At 49.2% G+C, this 21,048-nt stretch overlaps 1 protein-coding gene across 1 annotated transcript; it reads right to left on the reverse strand.

The window, feature by feature from the left end:
* Positions 1 to 2: 2 nt before the first annotated feature.
* brd7 (bromodomain containing 7) lies at positions 3 to 11,409 on the reverse strand. Its single transcript, XM_030377803.1, has 17 exons — positions 11,246 to 11,409; positions 10,493 to 10,683; positions 10,253 to 10,349; positions 10,101 to 10,158; positions 9,598 to 9,742; positions 9,262 to 9,372; positions 8,887 to 9,056; positions 7,874 to 7,988; positions 6,908 to 6,983; positions 6,693 to 6,800; positions 6,114 to 6,249; positions 4,751 to 4,862; positions 4,230 to 4,274; positions 2,768 to 2,849; positions 1,625 to 1,768; positions 592 to 732; positions 3 to 168 (listed from the first exon to the last, which is right to left on the reverse strand). Exons 1-17 carry the CDS (start codon positions 11,292 to 11,294, stop codon positions 98 to 100), a joined length of 1,851 nt encoding a protein of 616 aa, XP_030233663.1. The 5' UTR covers positions 11,295 to 11,409; the 3' UTR covers positions 3 to 97.
* Between the last annotated feature and the right edge of the window lie 9,639 nt (positions 11,410 to 21,048).

Raw genomic sequence — 21,048 nt, forward strand, 5'->3', positions numbered from 1 at the left:
GATTGGTTAAAAAAAACAAAGTTGAAACTGAAGTTTATTAACTGCAATGCATACAAATGTCACACAAAAAGCACCACGAGATATTAGGACGTTGATGTTACACAGCTAACACTGGCGTCCCGTCCTGGCTCCGACACAAGACGTCCATGGGCTCGGACACGTCTTGCACTGCAAAGCACAAACAAGAATAGAAACCTAGTGCCTTATTCCCCTTCCTCAAACAATCACAGTTATGTCAGTACATGAGCATCTTACTAATGGAAGAGGCAAACGATGGACAAACACTCGCCTCAAAGCCCAGCCGTGAAAGGCCAATAACCGCAGGAGGCGGTTGTAAACCCCATGGTTATGGTTCCACGTCGACGCAACGCAATGACCAGGCAGACGCTTCGACACAGTCGTTAACATGTTTTGGCTCTGTCCGGGTTTAGTGAGCGGACACAGCCAAGGTTACATATTGGGAGGCGCACGTGAGGCCATTGCGGTGGACGCAAAGAGGATCCGCAAGGACGTAACGGGTCCGTAAACCCCCTTGCGTTGCGTTGACGTGGAACCATAGCCTTTGCTGCGAGTTGTGTTGGGGGCCCCTACCGGTGGTGAGGTCTACCAGCGGCCCGCTGGGCTCCGAGGGCACCGAGACGCCCATGGCCCTCCGGATGCTGCGGACGCTGCTCACGTCGCTGGGGGCCACCTGGCTGGTCAGCCGGGTCAGGTTCTCCGTCACCTTCTCAGCTGGGGGGGGGGGGGGAAACGATTTTAATGGGAGTACGCTGGATACTGTGTTCAGTGGAGTGGGCGTTTCAATGGTTGTGATGAAAAAGGCCCCTAATGTACGCACTTAATGTATGTTCTACGTCCTGCCACTTAATGTACACATTTAATGAATTGTGTATGTCCTGGCACTTAATGTACGCACTTAATGTATGTTGTACGTGCTGGCACTTAATGTACGCACTTATTGTATGTTGTACGTCCTGGCAATTAAATAGTACTTAGCATTGTGTAGCATCTTATCCTAGCAATCTTTGTTGTCTATGCAGAATGGTTGAACCAAGCAATTCCAAGTGCTTGGCACTTGTTTTCATGAACATCGTTACTACCGACAGTGATATATTGTTGGTTCTGTTTCTTCTGACAAATGCACTGAATGCTAGTCGCTTTAGATAAAAGCGTCTGCTAAATGCCCTAAATGTAAATGTGAAAGGGAGGACAGGAGATATAACCAGCGCACCTCCGTTAGTGATGTAACTGGTATCATATACCAAGCTTAGCGGGGGACAACGGACCTCTGTATCCCAGCATTTACCCGACATGCAATACCAATAAGACACACGATGCAAATTCAATAAGACGAGTGTTAACTAGAGCCGTGTCAGATCGCTGCAGCATGCTAGCCACAAACGAGGAAAAATCTCATCGAAATTCCCCTGGGACTGGCTCGGTTAAAGAGGTCACGGGGCATTGCTACCCCGTGAACAGAAAGGCTTGTGTCGCGCTCCGGCAGTGAGCCCAACGCATACGGAGACAGGTGTGCGTGTGTAAAGCCCCCATTCATGGGAGCAGGACTGTGGAGCGTCAGTGTGAGCCAGAGGTACAGAGAGAGGCCGAGGAGGGAGCCTCTTACCCAGCTGCAGCTCCTTGGCGTTGGGGGCCAGCAGGTGGATGACGCTGGGGGGCTGCCTGGAGCTCAGACGCTCCCTCTGCGCCTCCTGCAGCTCGCGCAGCAGCAGGGTGGTCTCGTCCAGCTTCTCCTGGAAGAGCTGGGCACCTGGAAACACACACACAGGGACACACACACACACATAAAAACAGGCACAGGGACACACACACGCACCAACACAGGAGCACATACACACAATTATACAGACACACACACACACACAAACCCATTGAAGCAGGCACAGGGACACACACACACACACACACACACACACACACACACACACACACACACACACACACACACACACACACACACACACACACACACACACACACACACACACACACACACACACACACACACACACCAACACAGGAGCGCGCACTCACACAGGAGCAAGCATTAACATAAAAGCAGACACACAAGGCACACACAAACACGCAGACACACACAAATCCATACAGACAAGCACAATCATACACACAGACAAAACCTCAAACACAACAACGCAGACAAACACACCCAACGATCAATACATCGACAGACAGACACAGACAGAGTGGGTGCTTAATCCGCGGGACCTTGGAGAGTTGCGCAGCACAATGGCCCCATTCTGTTTGAGTCAACAGACGGAGCCCTTCAGTGCTACAGCTCACCGTTCCTCCACGTCCACCGCGGCCGAGACGGAAAGCCGACACTTTGAAAAGAGCTTTCTGTTGCCCAGGCTGAGCGGTGGAGAGGCGAGGAGGACTCGCCGGAGAGCCGGTTCAATGCTTTTGATTAGAAACAGACGGCGGCGTTGTTCCGCCTCTCCTCGCAGTGAGACGTCTTTCATAAGCGGGACTGAGGACGGAGATGTTTGGCCTTCGAATGCAGGTCGGAGAAATACAGTCTTATACAACACACACACACACACACACACACACACACACACACACACACACACACACACACACACACACACACACACACACACACACACACACACACACACACACACACACACACACACACACACACACACACACACAAACACACACACACACACACACACACACACACACACACACAGGGGGGGGTGGGTGGGGGGGGGGGATGAGTTACCGTCTGAGAGCTCCGGGGGGGTTGGGTCCGGACTCATCAGGGAGCTGCAGCGACTGCCAGCGCTGAGCTCTGGATCCAGCGCCTAACAACCGGAGCAGAACAGGGATCAGCTCAGTTGACTCAGCTCAGCCCCGGTCTGCAGTTTAATCTACCGTCACATAACACAAACGCACACACAATGGTCTCTCACGCACGCACGCATGCATACGCACGAGCGCACCCAATCTCTCGCACAAACAATCTTTCTCTCACGCACCAACACCAAATCTAGCACACAATCTCTCACACACACACACACACACACACACACACACACACACACACACACACACACACACACACACACACACACACACACACACACACACACACACACACACACACACACACACACACACAGGGGGAGATACATCCCGGTGTCCAATAGCAGCAGGCTGTTGAAGCTCAGCTCAGTAGAATGGGATGTAATGAAAGGCCGCACCCCCCCGAGATGGATGGAGTGGCTCCAAACACAGCAAACAGCCCAGACAGAGGACTGCTGTGTGCCTGATCTCAGGGGCCCGACTGGGCTTCCTGGAAGCCTACCCACGACCCCCCCCCCCCCCCCCCACCCACCACCCTTCCAGCCCGGGGGGGGGGAATGGATAAATAAAGGGAATCAGAACCATTTCCACTCAACACGCTGGAAACTGGGAACGGAATTTCCACCAAGGAAAGCCGAGCGCAGAGGGAGTTCAGACGAAGTGCGGGGTCGTGTTTGAGTTCCTGTTCCTGGTCCGCCAACGAGAGTGGGGGGGGGTTGCGGTACTCATGACCCGGGGCCAACCGCTCCGGGACGCGGGTCAACCCAGGGCCCTGGATCTGCTGCAGACCCCCGGCTACCTACTGGGACACTGAGGTCCCGGAGCTCGGCTTCCTGTGTAACCCCACCGTGGGAGGGCTCTGGGTTCGTTCAGAGGTCACTCAGAGGTCGCGTTTAATGCAACTATCGAAGAGATGTTGGCATCTACCTTTAAATCTTTCTTTCAAACACTGTACTGGCGTATTGAAACATACTTTTTAGAGATTAAGTTATTGATGAAACATTCTTTGTCACTTTTTAGTTATATTATACTCTACCGGACGTTGTTTGAACCGACGGCCAGATAGAGGACATCTATCCCCCCCCCCCCCGTCTGAGTCAAGCCTCCCCCACGATGCACCGCGCTCCGAGCACCGAGCTGGGGGTGAGGCACCACTGATTAATTCCTTATGCAACGAAAACACGACTTTCCCGCGGGTCTCCCGTTACCGACCCATACATTCACCTGTCTGCATTAATCGTATCAGCCAATCACAGCTCAGCATGCTTCCCCCTGGCCCATCCCACTGCTTATTTCCCCCACCTGTACCGGGCGCCAGGCTGCTGTTTGACTAGTTTCTACGCTACAGTCACTTGACGGAGATGTCTGGAAGCGCTTACCTCGGTGGCATCCTTGGTCCCGGGTGTTCTGGTCTGCTCTTCCACCTGCAGCAGACACAACGCACAAACGAAAAGCGTCATCAGTTAGTCTCCCTCCCTCACCTTAGTACATGTTCATAGAAAACGGTTAAAGGTGACATATACCATCAGGTCTGAGTGTGATTAGCCATTACAAGCCATTTTGAAAATCTGCCATCACAAGTGGGCGTGTCCGCCTAGATGTGTACTAGATAGATCAGTCTACCAGCCTACCCAGTGGACTGTAGCAAACGTTGCTCATCTATCCGTCATACATCTAGGTGGACACGCCCACTTGTGATGTCAGAAGAGGCCGATTTTCAAGACGGCTTGTAACAGCTAATCACACTCACACCTGGTGGTAAAATGACATCACCTTTAATTCCGACACAAAACCGAAAAAAGCAAAATGCAATGATACTATATATTGCTGTTTTTCCAGTTCAAATGGGGAGGGTACACGACGACCACACCACCACAGAAGAAGCAAAGCCGGTGCTCACCCGTTCCGTTCCCGCCAGCGATCTGGAATGTTCTCCGCGGGTCATTGCGTCCAGAAGATTGTCGGCCAGCTTGTACGTGTACTCCTCCGAGCGGGACAGGAACTCTGACATGCTGAGAGCCACAGACACACATCAGACCCACACTGGTACCTGGTCCCATGTTCAGCTCCCTGACTCCAGAACAGTAGCACCACTCTCTGAAGGCCATCTGAAGGCCAGTTACATTGATTAATCATTTATTTCTCAGTAGCCAGATTCAACATGTTTAAGAAGCCATGAGAAGCAAAATAACACAAATGCAGTGACACAGCATCATGTGTGTTGCATTGTCAAATGAGCTGCCTTATTACAAGTGCTGAATAAACAGGCGATAGCTGTGAGACTATAAGGTCTATTGAATAACGTTGGAGATAAAAGTAACGCCAAAGAAGGGTGAGTAGTCTGCGCTTTAACAGTCGTACTTATGGAACTATACAACTTATTAATTATGACCCAACTAAATTAAAATAAACCCATTTATGGTATAGACCGTCGTCGCTGACGAGTGGTTCAATTAGAAAGCAACCATTAAACTTAACATTACCAAGAAGAGACTAACGATGACCAAAGTCCCTCTCTAAAACCACCCACCCCTCGAAAGAAAAATCATTACCACCCAAAAACAACACAAGCATCCTGAGCAGAGCCGCGGCCATGTGGAGGACTTCTAGTGCCCTCCAGCCCGTAAACGCTTGTTATTGGAGAGCTTCAGCCCGTCGCCTCTGAGCAGCGTAGCGGGCGCTGCCTGGCAGCAGTGTGTGGGCTGAGGCCAGCGAGGCGTATGGCCGCTTCCACACCCACCGGCGGTGACAGACCCCCCCCCCTCCGGCCCGGGGTAAGAGGGCCTGGAGGGGTACGGGGCCCTGGAGGGGTACGGGGACCTGGGGGGGACGGTAGCTGAGTGGACAGTGGGTGTGAAGGCAGGAGCAGGAGATGTCTTTGTGGTCTCACACCCGCACACACACACACACACACCAGCCTTGCCGGTATGGTTTTGGAGGCGGGAGAGAAACTATAGGAACCGTAGCGGCCCTGGAGGAATCAAACCCACACAGATCCAGCACGCTACGTTGCTAATTCCATGCAAACTACATTTGAGCCAAGAATGAAAGAAAAAAGATTTTTTATTTTTTTTGAATGAATAAATTGAATGAATAAATCGCCGAGCCCCTCATCTGTTGTGGCTGGGGGAGGGACCAGAGGATGAGGCAGGGGCTGGTGAAGAGGCTTGGGAGGGGCTGGAGGCTGGGGCTGGGGGCGGGCCTAGAGGCTGGGGGCGGGGCTAGAGGCTGGGGGCGGGGCCAGAGGCTGTGGCGGTACGTACCTCTCAGAGACGTGCAGGCTGGCGTCCTCTCCGTAGAAGCAGTAGATGAGGTCCGAGTCCTCTTTGCCCACGTTGGCGAAGCTGGAGTCGTAGGTGGGCGCGTAGGAGGTGAACGGCCCGTGGTTGATGTAGGACACTGTTCAGGGGTAAGGGGTCAAAGGTCAGGGGTCATCGCCTGACGTTGGATCACGCTTCCACAGAGCAAACGGAGGCTCTGGTTTCATTGGAATACAGTTGCTACCACTAATGCTGGAAACACTTCAAAGGAACACTGACTTCTCTCGGCCTTCCACTGACACCAGAGGCATGACTCTGGGAAAATAAGGGAGCCGATCACAAGCCGGTCTCCTCAATGCTAACCAAAAGTCGTTCAGGGTAGAGGCTGCTTTTTATTGAAGGACACCCCCACACCACACACGATATCGGTTGGGACTGTGTGTGTGTGTGTGTGTGTGTGTGTGTGTGTGTGTGTGTGTGTGTGTGTGTGTGTGTGTGTGTGTGTGTGTGTGTGTGTGTGTGTGTGTGTGTGTGTGTGTGTGTGTGTGTGTGTGTGTGTGTGTGTGTGTACGCGCGCAGTACCTGGAGTCACCCAGTTCCTCTTGTCCTCCCTGAAGCCCTGCAGGCAGTTGACTCCGCTCTGCAGGCGGTTGTTCATCATGCCCAGCTTCACCGGACAGAAGCCCGCCTCTGAGGACACACAGCAGCAGCTCGTCAACATCACCTCGGTCGCACTCATACACACACTCGGCCTAAATCACTCCATCTCAGAGACACACAACGGGGTACTTCCTTACCTCCTGCTGAGGGGTCCGCTGGGTTGAGGAAGGCCAGCGTGGTGGAGCCGTTGGATTTGCGCCTCCAGAACTCCAGCTGTCAAACACACAGGCAAGCACACACACACACACACACACACACACATACATAATGAGATACAGTGTGTGGTGTCATTAACTGATCTCAATGCCATCCATCAGCTTTGGTGCCCTGCTCTCAGTGTCTCTCAGACAGCCATGCTGAGGAGGGTGAATGGGTGAACATGGTCAGATGAGAGGGTGAGGGAGTTGTGTGGCGTGGCCAGACCCTCGCCGCTCGTTTTAGCCTGCCTTGCTGTGACCTCCGACCCAGAAGACATTAGGCTGACGAGGGACCCTTGGGGGAGATCCATGCTTTGTGAAGTGGCAGCTGTTTCCTGAAACTATGACATTCGGTCCAGGGAGGAGTGGACCAGCTGAAAACTATGCAGAGAGGATTTATGCTCTGTAAATTAACAGTAAGGTGTGGGGGGTGGGAGGGGGGACAGGAAACACAGCAGGGAGCGGGCTGGACGGATTACATCATCAAGAGACCGTTGGGGAAAGTGTCGGCATTCAGTGGAGACACAAACACACTCACAGGGAACATGTGTGTTCAGGACAGAGTCGGGCCGTTTGAGGAGTGGAAGAACAGAGTGCCTTTAAATTACAATAATGACATCATTATTGTACATAACAGAGCCTACGTACACACATACACGCTCAGACACACACGCACACGGACACACAGACACGCATGGCCACGCTCAGAAACACAGACACGCTCAGACAGACACACACACACACTCACACAGACACACATACACATGCACAGGCACGCTCAGACACAGACACAGACACAGACACAGACACACACACACACACACACACACACACACACACACACACACACACACACACACACACACACACACACACACACACACACACACACACACACACCCCCACCTGGCACTGTAGTGACCGGTTGGTCAGCTTGCCGGCAGACTCCTCCACAGCCTTGCGGATCTCCTCCAGCTCCTTCTCCGCCTTCAACACCTCCTCTTTGGACTCCTTGTCCTGCCTGTGGAGGAACATAAAAACACACCGTGAGATCCAGGTGCAAACCCAACCAAACCCGGAGGGCAGCGGGCCCAGACCGGCTTCTGTAACGACCATCCCTGAGGGGGGGGGGGCCAGACCCGGCTGTCGCCTTCCTTTCATCAACGTTATGGAAGCGCTCAGCCATTTTTCTTTTTATCCGCTGTATAGAAAAGCCAGTCTGTAAAGGTTTCCGTGGATCCAGTTTTGTATAATATGGATCCAGAGATAAAGGGCCATTCACAAGCCGGTGATGGCCTAGTGCCCCTGATGAAAGGACGACCCTGCGTCACGGCGCTGCACGGCTGAAAGCAGGCAGGAGCCAGCATGCCGCACGGCATTCCTCACATTCTCCGCCCGGAGACACTTTCAAGGGCGATGACTTCGGCACGCTTCACTGGAGGAAATTGTTTTTTTCATTTTTTTTTATCTGATGACGTTGGTGATGTAACGCAAAAGTTGTTTTGGTTGGATGAAGATAAAAAAATAACTTGTGAGGAAAACAGAAGAGCAATAAAAGATCAAGCCTTGGACAGTATAGTACTGGACCAGGGATTCTGTGTATAGTACTGGACCAGGGAGACTGTATATAGTACTGGACCAGGGAGACTGTATATAGTACTGGACCAGGGAGACTGTATATAGTACAGGAACAGGGAGACTGTGTATAGTACTGGACCAGGGAGACTGTATATAGTACTGGAACAGGGAGACTGTGTATGTTACTGGACCAGGGAGACTGTGTATGGTACTGGACCAGGGAGACTGTGTATGGTACTGGACCAGGGAGGCTGTGTAAAGTAAACCAGAGACTCTGTGTGTAGTAAACCAGGGACTATGTGTGTAGTACTGGACCAGGGAGGCGGTGTATAGGACTGGACCTGGGAGTGCTTGGAGACTGGGAGCTCTCGCTGAAGTACAAGGCCCCAAGCCCGTCCCGGCTCTGGTCCATGCCGGCCCCACCGTCGTCCTCGGTCTTCCCTGGCTTGGTGGCGTTCAGGTCCAGGCCGGACATGAACTCGATGCTCTGCTTCAGGCTCTGGAGCCTCTCCTGGGAGGAGGACCACACATGTTAGGAACACAGCTCTGAAAAGGTTTCAAATGAGGCCATTGAAGCAGGACATTACACCAATTGGCTATGGGAACAAAGCATACTAAGCATGTAGGAGCATCATGTCTTCATGAGAAGCTAAATGCTGCCCCCTGTTGTTGATCTGTGTCAAGTCTCGTTGACGTTCTAAGAGGGAAGGTCTTACCGGGCTGAGGATCTTCATGCCTGAGTGCAGCAGCTTCTTGGCAGCTTTGTGATAAATGGTCTCGGGCTTGTTGTACATCATGGCGTTTTCACACATGACCCTGAAGTCTGTCTGCATGGAGAGACACATCATAGGCTTTGTTATTCACTGTTGCTGAGCACTCAATTTTTTTCCCTCCAAAATACACGGAAAAGCTGGTATTTTATTCATTCATGTCTTGTTAGGAAGTATAATACATTCGAAAATACAAATACATCTCAAATGTAGTATTTTCTCATTGTATCGGTGGCCCTGCAGACAAGAGTCTGTGCTGGTAGGAGGAAAACCAGGAGGTACCTTCAGCTCCACCAGCGACTGGTACCACTCCGTCTTCACCCGCTCCTTCATGGAGCTGAAGTCCATGGGCCGCTTGATGACCAGAGTGTAGCCAGGAGCGATGAGATCATTCACTGGGAAGGAGAAAAACGCACTTGGGTCTTTCCTAGAAGAGAGGAAACACAGACTCATATTGATAAGGTCATGGGGGAAAATGTAATGGATGCAGTCCCGCAAACAAGACTATAACTCCACGTTCACACTGTACACGTCCGTCGACGGATGACGGAGGGCGTGTCTGACGCTTTGGGGGACGCGATCTGAACGGATCCGCCGTTGCCTGAAAAGTTTAAAATTTCTAAACTTTTTGCAAATGCATTTAGAGAGCGCCCCATGCAAAGTCACTGAGATCCATTGACAGAGATGTACAGTATGAACGTGCAATAGGTACAACTTGAAGAGGTAAATCTAAACAAGTGATGGTGGGAAATCCAGGTGATCACACTATGCAGTGCTTGTTCTACCTCTGCAGCTGTCTGATGAGCTGGTTCAACGCCTCCTGTAGAGGAGTCTGCTCTTTCTCTGAAAAGAACAAGAATGCCGGATCAAAAACTGTGCGAGTGGAATCGGGAACAACAATGCACAGCACACTCTCACGGAACGACGTTCCACGTACGTTCCTGTTTATCCAGCTCAGAGCGGATTGGAGTTCTGTTCTGTTCCGGTTCTTCCCAGTCTCCGTCTGCATCTTGAGCCTTTCTCTTCTTGGTCATCTACGATAAACCAATAAAAACGTTTTATATGAATTGATGACCATTGCTTGGAACTGGGAACTGGCATATGTGTAGTCTTAAATATTTACAGAAATCTATAACAAATGGTGAGTTTACAGAATGACAAGCCATATTTGTCCCACCTTTTTCTTCCCATCATCGGGGGACCCTACCACCCGGTCCTTGTCCTTTTTCTTCTTCTTTTTCTTCTCCCTGGGCTTGTCGTAGTCGGCTGACTGCTCATCGTAGAACGTGTCCCGGCTCGAGCTCCCCGCCGTCACTTCGTTCCCAGCTACCTTCAGGACCAGCTTCAGAGGTCTACTCTCTCCCACGTCTACACACACACACACACACACACACACACACACACACACACACACACACACACACACACACACACACACACAGGGGAACCGTTAGCCACTACAATAACCACTAGTGACACTTAGGACTTCCTGACAGAAAGTTCATCACACATTTTACTTATTTTTTGCTGATACAAAGAGGACGACTTAAGCTGTCCGTAGAGCTGCACTATTGTCGAGTTTATCTCCATTGAATATAAGCAGGTTATAGATGATAATAACTATATAAGCAGCACTGTACATAATAACATTCACATGGATGTGAGAATCGGGACACAGAGGTCAAGGTAATGCGAACATCTTAATTTAAGCCACAATATCTCCCACTGAATCCGGCACGCATTATTCATTATACATCCTAGAAACGTACATTAGATATTGCAGAGAAATCTCCCCCTAGTATAGCGGCTAGCTTCAGCTAGCTCGGTGGCTAACTGCTTAAGCTTCAAAAACGAAGGGGATAGCCCTGGTCAGCTAATACCAACATATATCAAGTGCACCGGAGATATGAGACACTTTGAGAGGTTTTACCTTCAAATCCGTGTTTGTCGGACTTGTGCTTCTTGTGTTTCTTTCCCATTGTTTACTGTTTTGATGCACGGTCGCTCTGTGTTTCTTTCTTTGTGATCTCTGTCCTTCAGGAGTATGTAGGGGCGGTCGGCCTCCCTGCGGGGCCTCAGCGCCCCCTGCTGGCCAGGCGGGATTTGGAACTCCTGCACCAAGTAGAATAGCATCCATAGATAGTCACATCAAAAGCCATACTAACTCGACACTGCATTGTACAACTAAGTGGTCATGTATATTTATATTTAAGAGTAGATGATTTATTTAATCTGGAACTGGTGGGTGGGTCAAACATTAAAGCATGCTTATATGTACAACACACTCCCAGTCTTGTCATGTAAACTACATATTCTACTCATGTTAACCTCGGATAAGGTGGCTACTTCTCATATCAGATTTATTCTAAAACACTTGTCAACCTGTTTCCGGCGGACAAGTATACAATTTATGTAGAATGTTCTCCATGGGCACCAATGCACCAAAATATATTAAATGATAGGAGGTTGGTACCATTCTTGTCTAGGGCGATTACTTCGGAACCTAGACATGATTTTGATTGATAGTTTTACACTTGAGGTAATACATAGAATAGTTCAAATCCCACATTATGTCAACCAATCAAAAAGATGAACTACTAGAAGCACTTTATTGTTCGATTTATCTATCTATTTATTACTAAATTGTATTAATATGAAATACTACTGATACGCATGCTATTTACAAATCCACCACTAGGTGGTGGTATGTGGTCACATAATGAGCCCTCCGTTTTCTCTCGTGCTTTATAGCTTGGAGCGGTTGTGCTCCATCCTCTGTGAACAAATGAAAGATGACTTCCACAAGTTAAACACAAAACTTTGCTGCATCCGAAAACAGCAGATCGTTTTCAAGGCCTCCATTGAAGCCACATACTCGCTTTATGTGGCAATATTTGATATATTTCAATATAGCAACGTTAGATATAGTGGCATTGAATATCAATGGCGCAACTTCACAAGATGTTTGTTTACCGTGCACAGTGGTTTGGCTTCGCGGTAGGCCAACGGGGGAACTGAAATCTGATTGGATGAGAGTCTAAATCAGATGTTCTCAAGCTACTTACACCCGAAGACCCACTTTTAGGGTTTAGATTTTTCACAGAAAAACACAGCATATAATAATAATAATAATATTTGTAAAAAATGTCAATGTCTTCTTCGGGACAACCTCCACCATCCTGGGGGCCTCAATCTGGCACTGTTGGCCCGGTCCTGGGACCTTGGGCCCTGTTGTGGAACGTTCCTCATCCGAGGTCCTCCTGGTGTCACTTCTCAGCAGCACAGACAGTTTTAACACTCTAATCCTAGCTCCCTAACCGTACATACAGCACCTCCAAGGGTGCACGTTGGATTAGCCCGCAGGAATGGGCTAATTCCATGTCTTTCACTGTAATGTTCCCTTAGAGCAAAGTGATTAACGATAGACATACATCACCATGCATGTACATCCATGTTGAAAGATGGTGAGCATTTAATAAGAACATTCCAGGTTTTATGAAGAGGTACAGACCGGGGGGGCAGAACGTGTAGGAAAAAAATGATTAAATACCATTCCAGCCATTCCTCTCTGTATGTTGAAAGGTGATTCTGACAGCCATCATATTTCTTATCTGATACCCCATAGTGCTGAAACGCTTTGTCAAGAACTCGCCACCCCTCGCCATACGTTTCTAAGGCCCAGAGAAACAAATGCATAGCATTTTTCGAGTACATTAGATTCAAACGCAATCAAATTAAAGTTGCTATCCCAAACAATGCAAACGTAAACACATTAAATCAGATGAACACATTTTGAAATATAATTTAATCATACTTAATTTTTGTAGATGCATTGAAGCATGGAAACTTAACCAATGGAAGTGTATAGCTTATTCTTTAGAGGAGCCTTTTTTTGAACCAGGTATAAGCTCTACGTGAATTCTTGATGCCTACTACAATGAAGGAGATAAAATGTACTTTCAGGCTACAAGTTTTTTCAGACAGTTCCTATCAATGATTCTGACCAGAAAGTCGCCCTAAAACCCTATAAAACACAGATACAGATAACCACTAATGGGTACCGCTGCAGTGATCCATCTGCACCCAGATGAGTGAGCTGCTCCTCTCCGCCCCCCGCCGCCTCCTCTCCGCCCCGGGGGTGGGGGGGTGGGGGGGAAGCCTTCCATCTGTTCCCCTGCAGCCGCGGATCTCCTCCCACTGCAGAGGTCTGGGAACGACTCGCGATTAGACGGACATTGGTTCCACCAAACCCTGCTAACAAAGGGCAGATGTGGTGAACTTCCTGATCCTGTGTACCCACACAAGGACTGAAGGGACCGAGAGGTTGATGTTTCCACATTAAAGAGGCATCCTAGGAAAACCACTTCCCGCTCAGAGGCCTCTCTGCTACGGGTGGATACCAGATGTTCGCATGAGGCTTTTATGGCCTCTCTCTTGTCTAGGGCATGGTGTGACCCAACAAGCAGCGGAGTACATAAAACCAAAGCCCACGCAACACGGTCATCGCTAATCACCAATTAAAACGCTTATTTTGTTTCCGTCTCCGAGACATTCTGACATGAACCCGCTTCCTCTCCCCAGAATCCATCCAGCAACGTTGTGTTCGCCCGAAGATCTTTTTTCATCTTCCCAATCATTTTCAAAATGTTCTCCTTCATCTTCTCATTCGTCTTCTCATTTGTCTTCATCTTTATCTTCTCATTCATCTTCTCATTCTCATCTCATTCGTCTTCTCATTCGTCTTCTCATTCATATTCTCATTCATCTCCTCATTCATCTTCACAAACTTCTTCACAAACATGTGTGTCTTTCTTGTTCTGTTGCGGTTTTATATGACATTTCTTTTCATCAATACCACCCCAACACTGCATTATGAACAAACCAATCAACCCAACACGTTTTGGTCAGAATCTCTGACCAAATTGGCTAAGCCTTACGTCATCCACAGATACACCGTGGTGGCTGTGGTGGTGCCGGGAAGTGAATCCTCTCGCCAGACTGTATAGTCAGAGAGGCCACTGGGCAAGGATGTGACAGGCGTCCTGCTCCGAGGTCACCACTGCTGTCATGGCATAATGGGATTTGAAGATGTAACCAACTGCAACATCAAAGAGGAGACGGCAATAATATCACCCTATCCCTTCCCTATCCCCTGCCTTCTCCAAACCTTTGAGCATCAATCCCACACGACAAAGCCAAGGCGTTACGCGTGCGACGGCACTATTTCTATCCACAGCCCCGGCTTTGATCATCAACGCCTCGCCTCTGTATTCCCTCTGTGACGTCCTAAACACCTCGCTTCTTCTGACACTGTTTCATCCAGGTGTGTTCTGCTGGGGGCCCGCTTGACCCTAACCCTCCGGGCCCCGGATTGACACGCGGGCAGCTTAATGCCCAGCCGTCAGCGGTCCCCAAACTGAACCCAAGCAATTTCAAAACATTTCTGGCTGACTTCTGCGAGCGTGGAAGCGATTGCGTGGCTCTGTTTGAAGTGTCCTGGGAGTCATCTGAAGCCGTTAGATGTGTTGTCATTAGCAGCTGCTGCCCCCCATTGTCAGCCACGCGCTCGTCTGATCCAATTACTTTCATGTTTATTTCATGGGGGGCTTGCCTAATGTTTTTTTGTAGCTTAACATTACGCTCTGCTTTAAGGTCTTTAATATATTATTCTGTTTTCCATAGCTCCATTATAAAATAAGACATTGCTTCCTCCTGACCTACGATTCTAAAGCTAGCTTGCTTTTTGGTTTGCTTTTGTGTGTGTGTGACTTGAAAGGTGCATTTTTGTGTGCGTGTGTGTGTGTGTCGAAAGGCGTGTGTTTGTATGTGTGTGTGTGTTTGTGTGTGTGTGTGTGTGTGTGTGTGTGTGTGTGTGTGTGTGTGTGTGTGTGTGTGTGTGTGTGTGTCGAAAGGCGCTTTTGTGTATGTCTATGTGTGTGTGTGTTGAAAGGCGCATTGTGTATATTTGTGTTTATCTGCTAGCATGGGTACATGCCTATAGAACTCCATTGTGTGTGTCTATACAGTGTGGCAAAGTGGGTCTGTCTGTTTGGGTGTGCGTGCCCATGCGTGTGTGTGTGTTAGTTATACAAGATATGTGACAAGATGAGAGGAAGATGGAGGGGGGGGGGGGGCAGGTGAGCAGGGGGCGACCGCTGAATCCTGCCGATCGGATCCCCTTTTTTCTCCCTGAGCCTCTGAAGACCGTGGTCTCGGGGGGGGGGGGGGGGGGGGGGTACATGGGGAGGGGGGACAAATGGGGGGGGGGGGGACGCCTTCAAAAGGCCTCAGGAGCACAGTGACGGTTCTCCATCAGATCGTGAAGCTGTTTGATGGTTCATATGGCGTGCCGTGAACGATGGCCCCTGGGAAACGGTGCTCGCTAACTCAAGGAGAGTTTAGAATGCCGGCGCCGCGGACGAGCCGGGAGTCTGGCCTGCGGTCGGGTCCGCCTATAGCTGACGGTTTACTCGTCCTTTGAGAGTAAACCGTCCTTTTCTAACATTCGCCCATTCATGCGCACACTCAAATATTCACACACCGACGGCGGTTACATCCAAGGCAACAGCCAGCTCGTCGGCAGCAGTTAGGGTGAGGTGTCTTGCTCAGGGACACCTCGACCCTCTGCCGGGAGGAGCCGGGGATTGAACCAGCAACCTTCCGGTTACCAGCCAACCCGCTCTACCTCCTGAGCCACATGCCACCCAAGCTGTTATTAAGGTTAGGGGTGTTATACCGCAAGTTAGGATTCCTACGGATCAAACCCTGAGGATGTGGTCTTGATATTATCGTTGCCCTTCCAAGAATCCGCCCCCTGTTTCAGCTCATAAACGGTCCAAAGTTTCGACCAGAACTTTCTATAAGTAAACAGAGACCAGATAAAAGAAGGAACCCTGTGCCTCTTCTTCGGGGACCCTTGTCAACCGGTTCCAAGAGAATCACATGTCACCTTGGGGGGAGGGGGCAGTAATGGTGTCATTTGCCGGCCGATGACCACAGGAAGGAGACATGAGAGGGAAGTATCATCCTTCCTGTGTGAGGACGTGTGCGTGTGTGTGTGTGTGTGTTTGTGTGTGTGTGAGTACGCACTTGTGTTTCTGTGTGTTTGTGTTTACAAATGTGTGTGTTTGTGTGTGTGTGTGTGTGTGTGTGTGTGTGTGTGTGTGTGTGTGTGTGTGTGTGTGTGTGTGTGTGTGTGTGTGTGTGTGTGCTCTCTGTGTGTGTGCTCTGTGTGTGTGTGTGCAGCCATCATCCCCGGTCGATAGATTACAAAGGTGTGGCAGCCGCGCGGCGTCCAAACGCGACACATAAAAGACAAAAAAGGGACGGATCAACCGAGGGAGGCCGGCCCCATTCCGCCGCTCTGCCGTCGATCCGGCAGATGGCACGGGCCCGTCTGCGGGACGGAGACGCGCCGGAGTCGCATCTTCAAAGTCCCTCTGTAATCTAAAGAACATCATAGGCCAAAAGAAAGTGAGATGGCCGCCCTACTAAGAGGGAGGGCGAGGCGCTAATGAAAGGCAGATAAAGGGATCGGAGGCGGAGGCGGCGCCGCGCCGGAGAAAGTACGGAGGGAAAAAAGATGCTTTCGCCTTTCTTTTTCTTCTAAGAAACCTACGGATAAATAGTGGAGTCGGTTCTTTTTGTGCTCCAGACCAAAATAGGAAACACACAAGATAAAGAGTGGGGCTTCAAAGCCGCCTTCCCCTGTTGAGTGTGTGACTCAATTCAGTCAATATGGCCGCCAACAAGTATGGGGTACCGCCGGCGAACGCGGCAGAAAGGATGGGCAAAGGGTGGCCGCTCCATGCCGTTTCCTTTTGGGGGTGGGGGGGGACGGGGGTGTATTTAGCTGAAAATGCCACCACCACCCCTAGGTTTGTGGACGCTTTGATGTGCCAGTCAGGCCCTGCGCTTGCTGTCAGACACAGTGGATATCAGAGAGGCAGGAGCCTTTGTCATATCTTACGCCTTTATTTATTTATTTATTGGTTTATCTGTTTACCCCCCCCCCCCCCCCCACCATCGCAGAAACCCCCTCCCATTATAGTGACATCTGCACAGGTTCACATCTGTCTCTGGAAGAAGCATTCATGCCTGACGGAACCTCACATTAAAGACCCCCAGTGTGCCGTGCGCCCTGTCAAGGAAAGCGTTTGGGTGGGTGTGTGCAGCTGTGAACCGTGACAATTTAACTGGGAGCCTTTTTTCCTAGTTAGTCTCAATTCTGACATGGTGTCGCCAGAGCCAGCCCAGACCAAAGAAGTATGAATCATCCCACACTATGAAAACCATCCCCCACCCCCACCCCCACCACCACCACTACCCCCACCGTGTGCACGCATGACAGTGTGTGTGATGGGAGCTGTGGACAGGGGTCCCCAGAGAATCCAAAAGGCATCTCGGGCATACGCTGCGTTGCAGGGTATGGAGGTGTTCAGCGGAGCGAGCCTGGATCAGTCATCGTCTGACGACTCCCAGTCTGCCCACCACTTCCCCACCAACCACCTCCCACCAACACCCCAACAATCCAGGGATTAGTTAGCTGATGCCTGGCTATGGGCTGACTCCCCTCCCGCGCAGCCCGGTTCTCCCGTAGCGTTCTGACAGGCCGCTGGACTGTGTCGGCCTGTCAAAGCTACGGACCTCCTCCAGTGATGACGACAGCCGTGGCGGGTGTTGCGGGTGCAGAACGCACCGCGAGGCAGAGGCTTTGGCTCCACTCCTGAAATGGTTTTCAAGAGATTGAAGAAAATAAATTATTTAATTTATTATTTTGCGTTTTCAAATTGCTTAAAGTCCCCCTTGACAAAGATGTTTTAAGCTCGGCCAATGTAGTCACATGAAACAGACGCATGCACGCACACACACATGCTTGAACGCACACGCACATCATACACACACACACACGTTTCCTTGGAAAATTGTGTAAAGCTATCGCTACTCACCGAGTCTCCCACATTTGTGAATGTACGACCTACATCCATTCTGCATGACATGGGACGACTCTCAGGTGAGGACGCTTTGATCTCCCTCAAAGCTGCTCAGCAAGGGCGTCTTTATTTTATGCTGTGTAAGATGACAGCAACACAGCAGTTTAAAAGTGTAACAAAGTATAGCCCTTGAAAAATGAACGTTTAATTTTGTATGGTTGCTGCATGCCAAGTGCTTTCCACATTTAACCAACCCTCCAATAGCCGGGCCACGTGGTGTGTTAGTCTGGTAAGTGGAGTAGAGGAACATGGCTCTGTGGGCCGATGGTTGGGTACTGCAGGGTCCCCTGTTTGCACAAATTAAAGTGTTTGTTATTATTTCAGGGACAAATTAATGGTGTTTTAATTGGATTTTAAATATGTTTAGTCAGGAGTTAAGGGACCAATTGGCATGAGCTTAGCAGAAACAGGAGGTTTTACCATTTTTGCTTGCGGTACAACAACACATTTTTTGTGTGTTTCTTTGTGCATGCAATGTGACTTTAACCGATATTATTGCAGAGAAAGCAACGGAGAACATAGAAGAAATATAAAAGGGAACTCATATTATACGACTGTTGTGAACTCGTCTGTTATCAAACGTCTCAGGTGCCAACGTTTTGGCTTTGTCACGAGATGAAGCTTCGCTATAGTCTTCATGTTGTCCGATGCAAACTCAGGCTTAAACGTGCCTGTGGTCGAATAAGACCCCTAATAAGAGCTGGCCAGGAGCACCTTCAGATGTCCATCTCATACAGCTCGCCTCCCTCCTCATGAGGATAACGGTGGGATGGGAGAGATCCTGCAAACCTTCTGATCTCCCCACCTCTGTGTGGATGATCTTATGTATTATACCTGTCCCTGGAGCAGTAGCTTCTGCCGCACGACACCCAAGTGGCGTCACTGGGCTCCTCCGACATCAAGACACGGTGTGGTTGTAATCGTTGTACATTTTTTGGTGGGACTTCATCAAATCCACATCAACAACTTTTCAAGTGGCCGGTAACTACACTCCATGAAGAATGTACACAGCGTGTACATGTTATTGTCTGAGATTCTCCTTCTTGCGCCCAATGGAGGATTGCGCCTCATTCAAGAGTTGTTTGATTAGTTGGATTTTAATTAAAGGCCAACTTAAACAAGGCAGACATAATAGCAAATTAAAGAAGCTCATAAACAAAATATTATAAGGTTAACAAGATATTGGCATTGGGGAACACAATCTAAATGTCCACTTTTTTATGGTGTACATTTTAACAACGTTGTGGCTTCTATTACGTATTTCTTCATGGAAGGAGGGGTCGAATCCAAAGGAATAGCTTTAAAGAGACTTTATTTGTATAAAGTATTTTCGGTATGGTAAACTGATGCTCTGAAGTAAAGAGAGATTGAAGATGTGTTCTAAGCACGTGCGAGAGTGTTCTCCTAGCTGATCCTAACCACAAACCCACGTATGGTAATCGCTGCCGAGAGAGTTCTAAAGTTTTTGTGGCCAGGTGGTCTTCTTTATGGACTCAGCGAGGACCGGAAGACTTGGAGAGGAACCGGTGTGACGTAATCCTCGGTTTTCCTCGCCTGGTCTGTGATGCTGCCCTCTGTGGCTAAAGTATCTATTGCAGCCTTCAGTAATGTCCTGCTTTCCCTTGTGGCTATGTGTAGTATTTACGGCTTATATATTTGGTCCTACCCCCTATTGGTTAAGTGAGGGAAATACAGCTTGTGTTCCTAAAATACGTAACAGTCCCTCCTTGGTCATCTTAGATGACCATACAATAATATTTTAGATCATAAACACCATTTACCACACCGAAAACATCAAAGTAGAATCTATCATCAACACCATCAACCGTCGCGGAAAGACCTCTTGAAGAGAGGGGAAAAACCACTACGCGTCCCCATAATACTGAGACGGCATTCACGTTGTGGGTCTTGTTGAAAATACAGGTCATTATTTAACAATACAACAATGAACATGAATCTTGTTATCATACAATCACATGGCCAAACAGCACACAAACAAAACTATCCATAGAAATCCTGAGCTAATACTTTTTGGTTATGTGCAACAAGGTCATAAAATATTCAACAGGTGCAAAAGTAACGTAAAAATTGGTGGTCATAACACAATTTTAAAATTTCAAAATGATTGATAAACTAACATGGATTTGGGGGGGTTCAGGTGATCTTCGTGTTTTGGTGCGCCGGTTCATGTGGGTGGTTTGGGCATGGATTTGGGGAGTTCAAGTGATCTTCGTGTATTGGTGTGCAGGTTCCTGTGGGTGGTTTTGGGCGATGTTATTATTGTAGTCATTGTTTTTACTGTCGCCGTCGGGTTTGTAATTCATGAACCCAAGACTCGTCCCTCCTTGTCAAGGGCTCATCTCAGAGAGGTTACTCCTACACCATGGGAGCCTCCTCACAGGTTCTCCGTCGTCGTGTCAGCAACAGGTGGCCTGTAAACAACCGTCTCAAAGATCAACAGTACCATTATCAATGCAGCGATTCAGAAATAACGGGTTGCATTTGCAACACTATACAATAACAAACAGCCTGTATGGTTGTTAGAAATGTGTTATTCAAGTAAATCCGGGATATTGATTATCTTATATACAGGCACTTCTACTAGAATAGTATAGGTGTTGACTATTCTACATATTACAACTGGATATGGTCGGGCCTCTCAGGTGATGTATCATTCACTTTCATCGGATCATATCTGATCCCCATGTAAGCCTGAATGGCACTTGGCGCTTCTGTAGCG

Source organism: Gadus morhua, chromosome 14, assembly GCF_902167405.1.
Source record: "Gadus morhua chromosome 14, gadMor3.0, whole genome shotgun sequence".
Taxonomy (NCBI): Eukaryota; Metazoa; Chordata; class Actinopteri; order Gadiformes; family Gadidae; genus Gadus; species Gadus morhua.

What these genes read in the sequence shown, in the direction of transcription:
- brd7 (XM_030377803.1), bottom strand. Translation starts at nt 11,294, where the DNA reads ATGGGAAAGAAACACAAGAAGCACAAGTCCGACAAACACGGATTTGAA. An exon ending in ACCGGTCACTACAGTGCCAG is followed by an intron (nt 6,984 to 7,873) that starts GTGGGGGTGTGT and finishes TGTGTTTGACAG; the next exon opens with CTGGAGTTCTGGAGGCGCAA. An exon ending in CGCCAAGGAGCTGCAGCTGG is followed by an intron (nt 733 to 1,624) that starts GTAAGAGGCTCC and finishes CCCCCCCCCCAG; the next exon opens with CTGAGAAGGTGACGGAGAAC.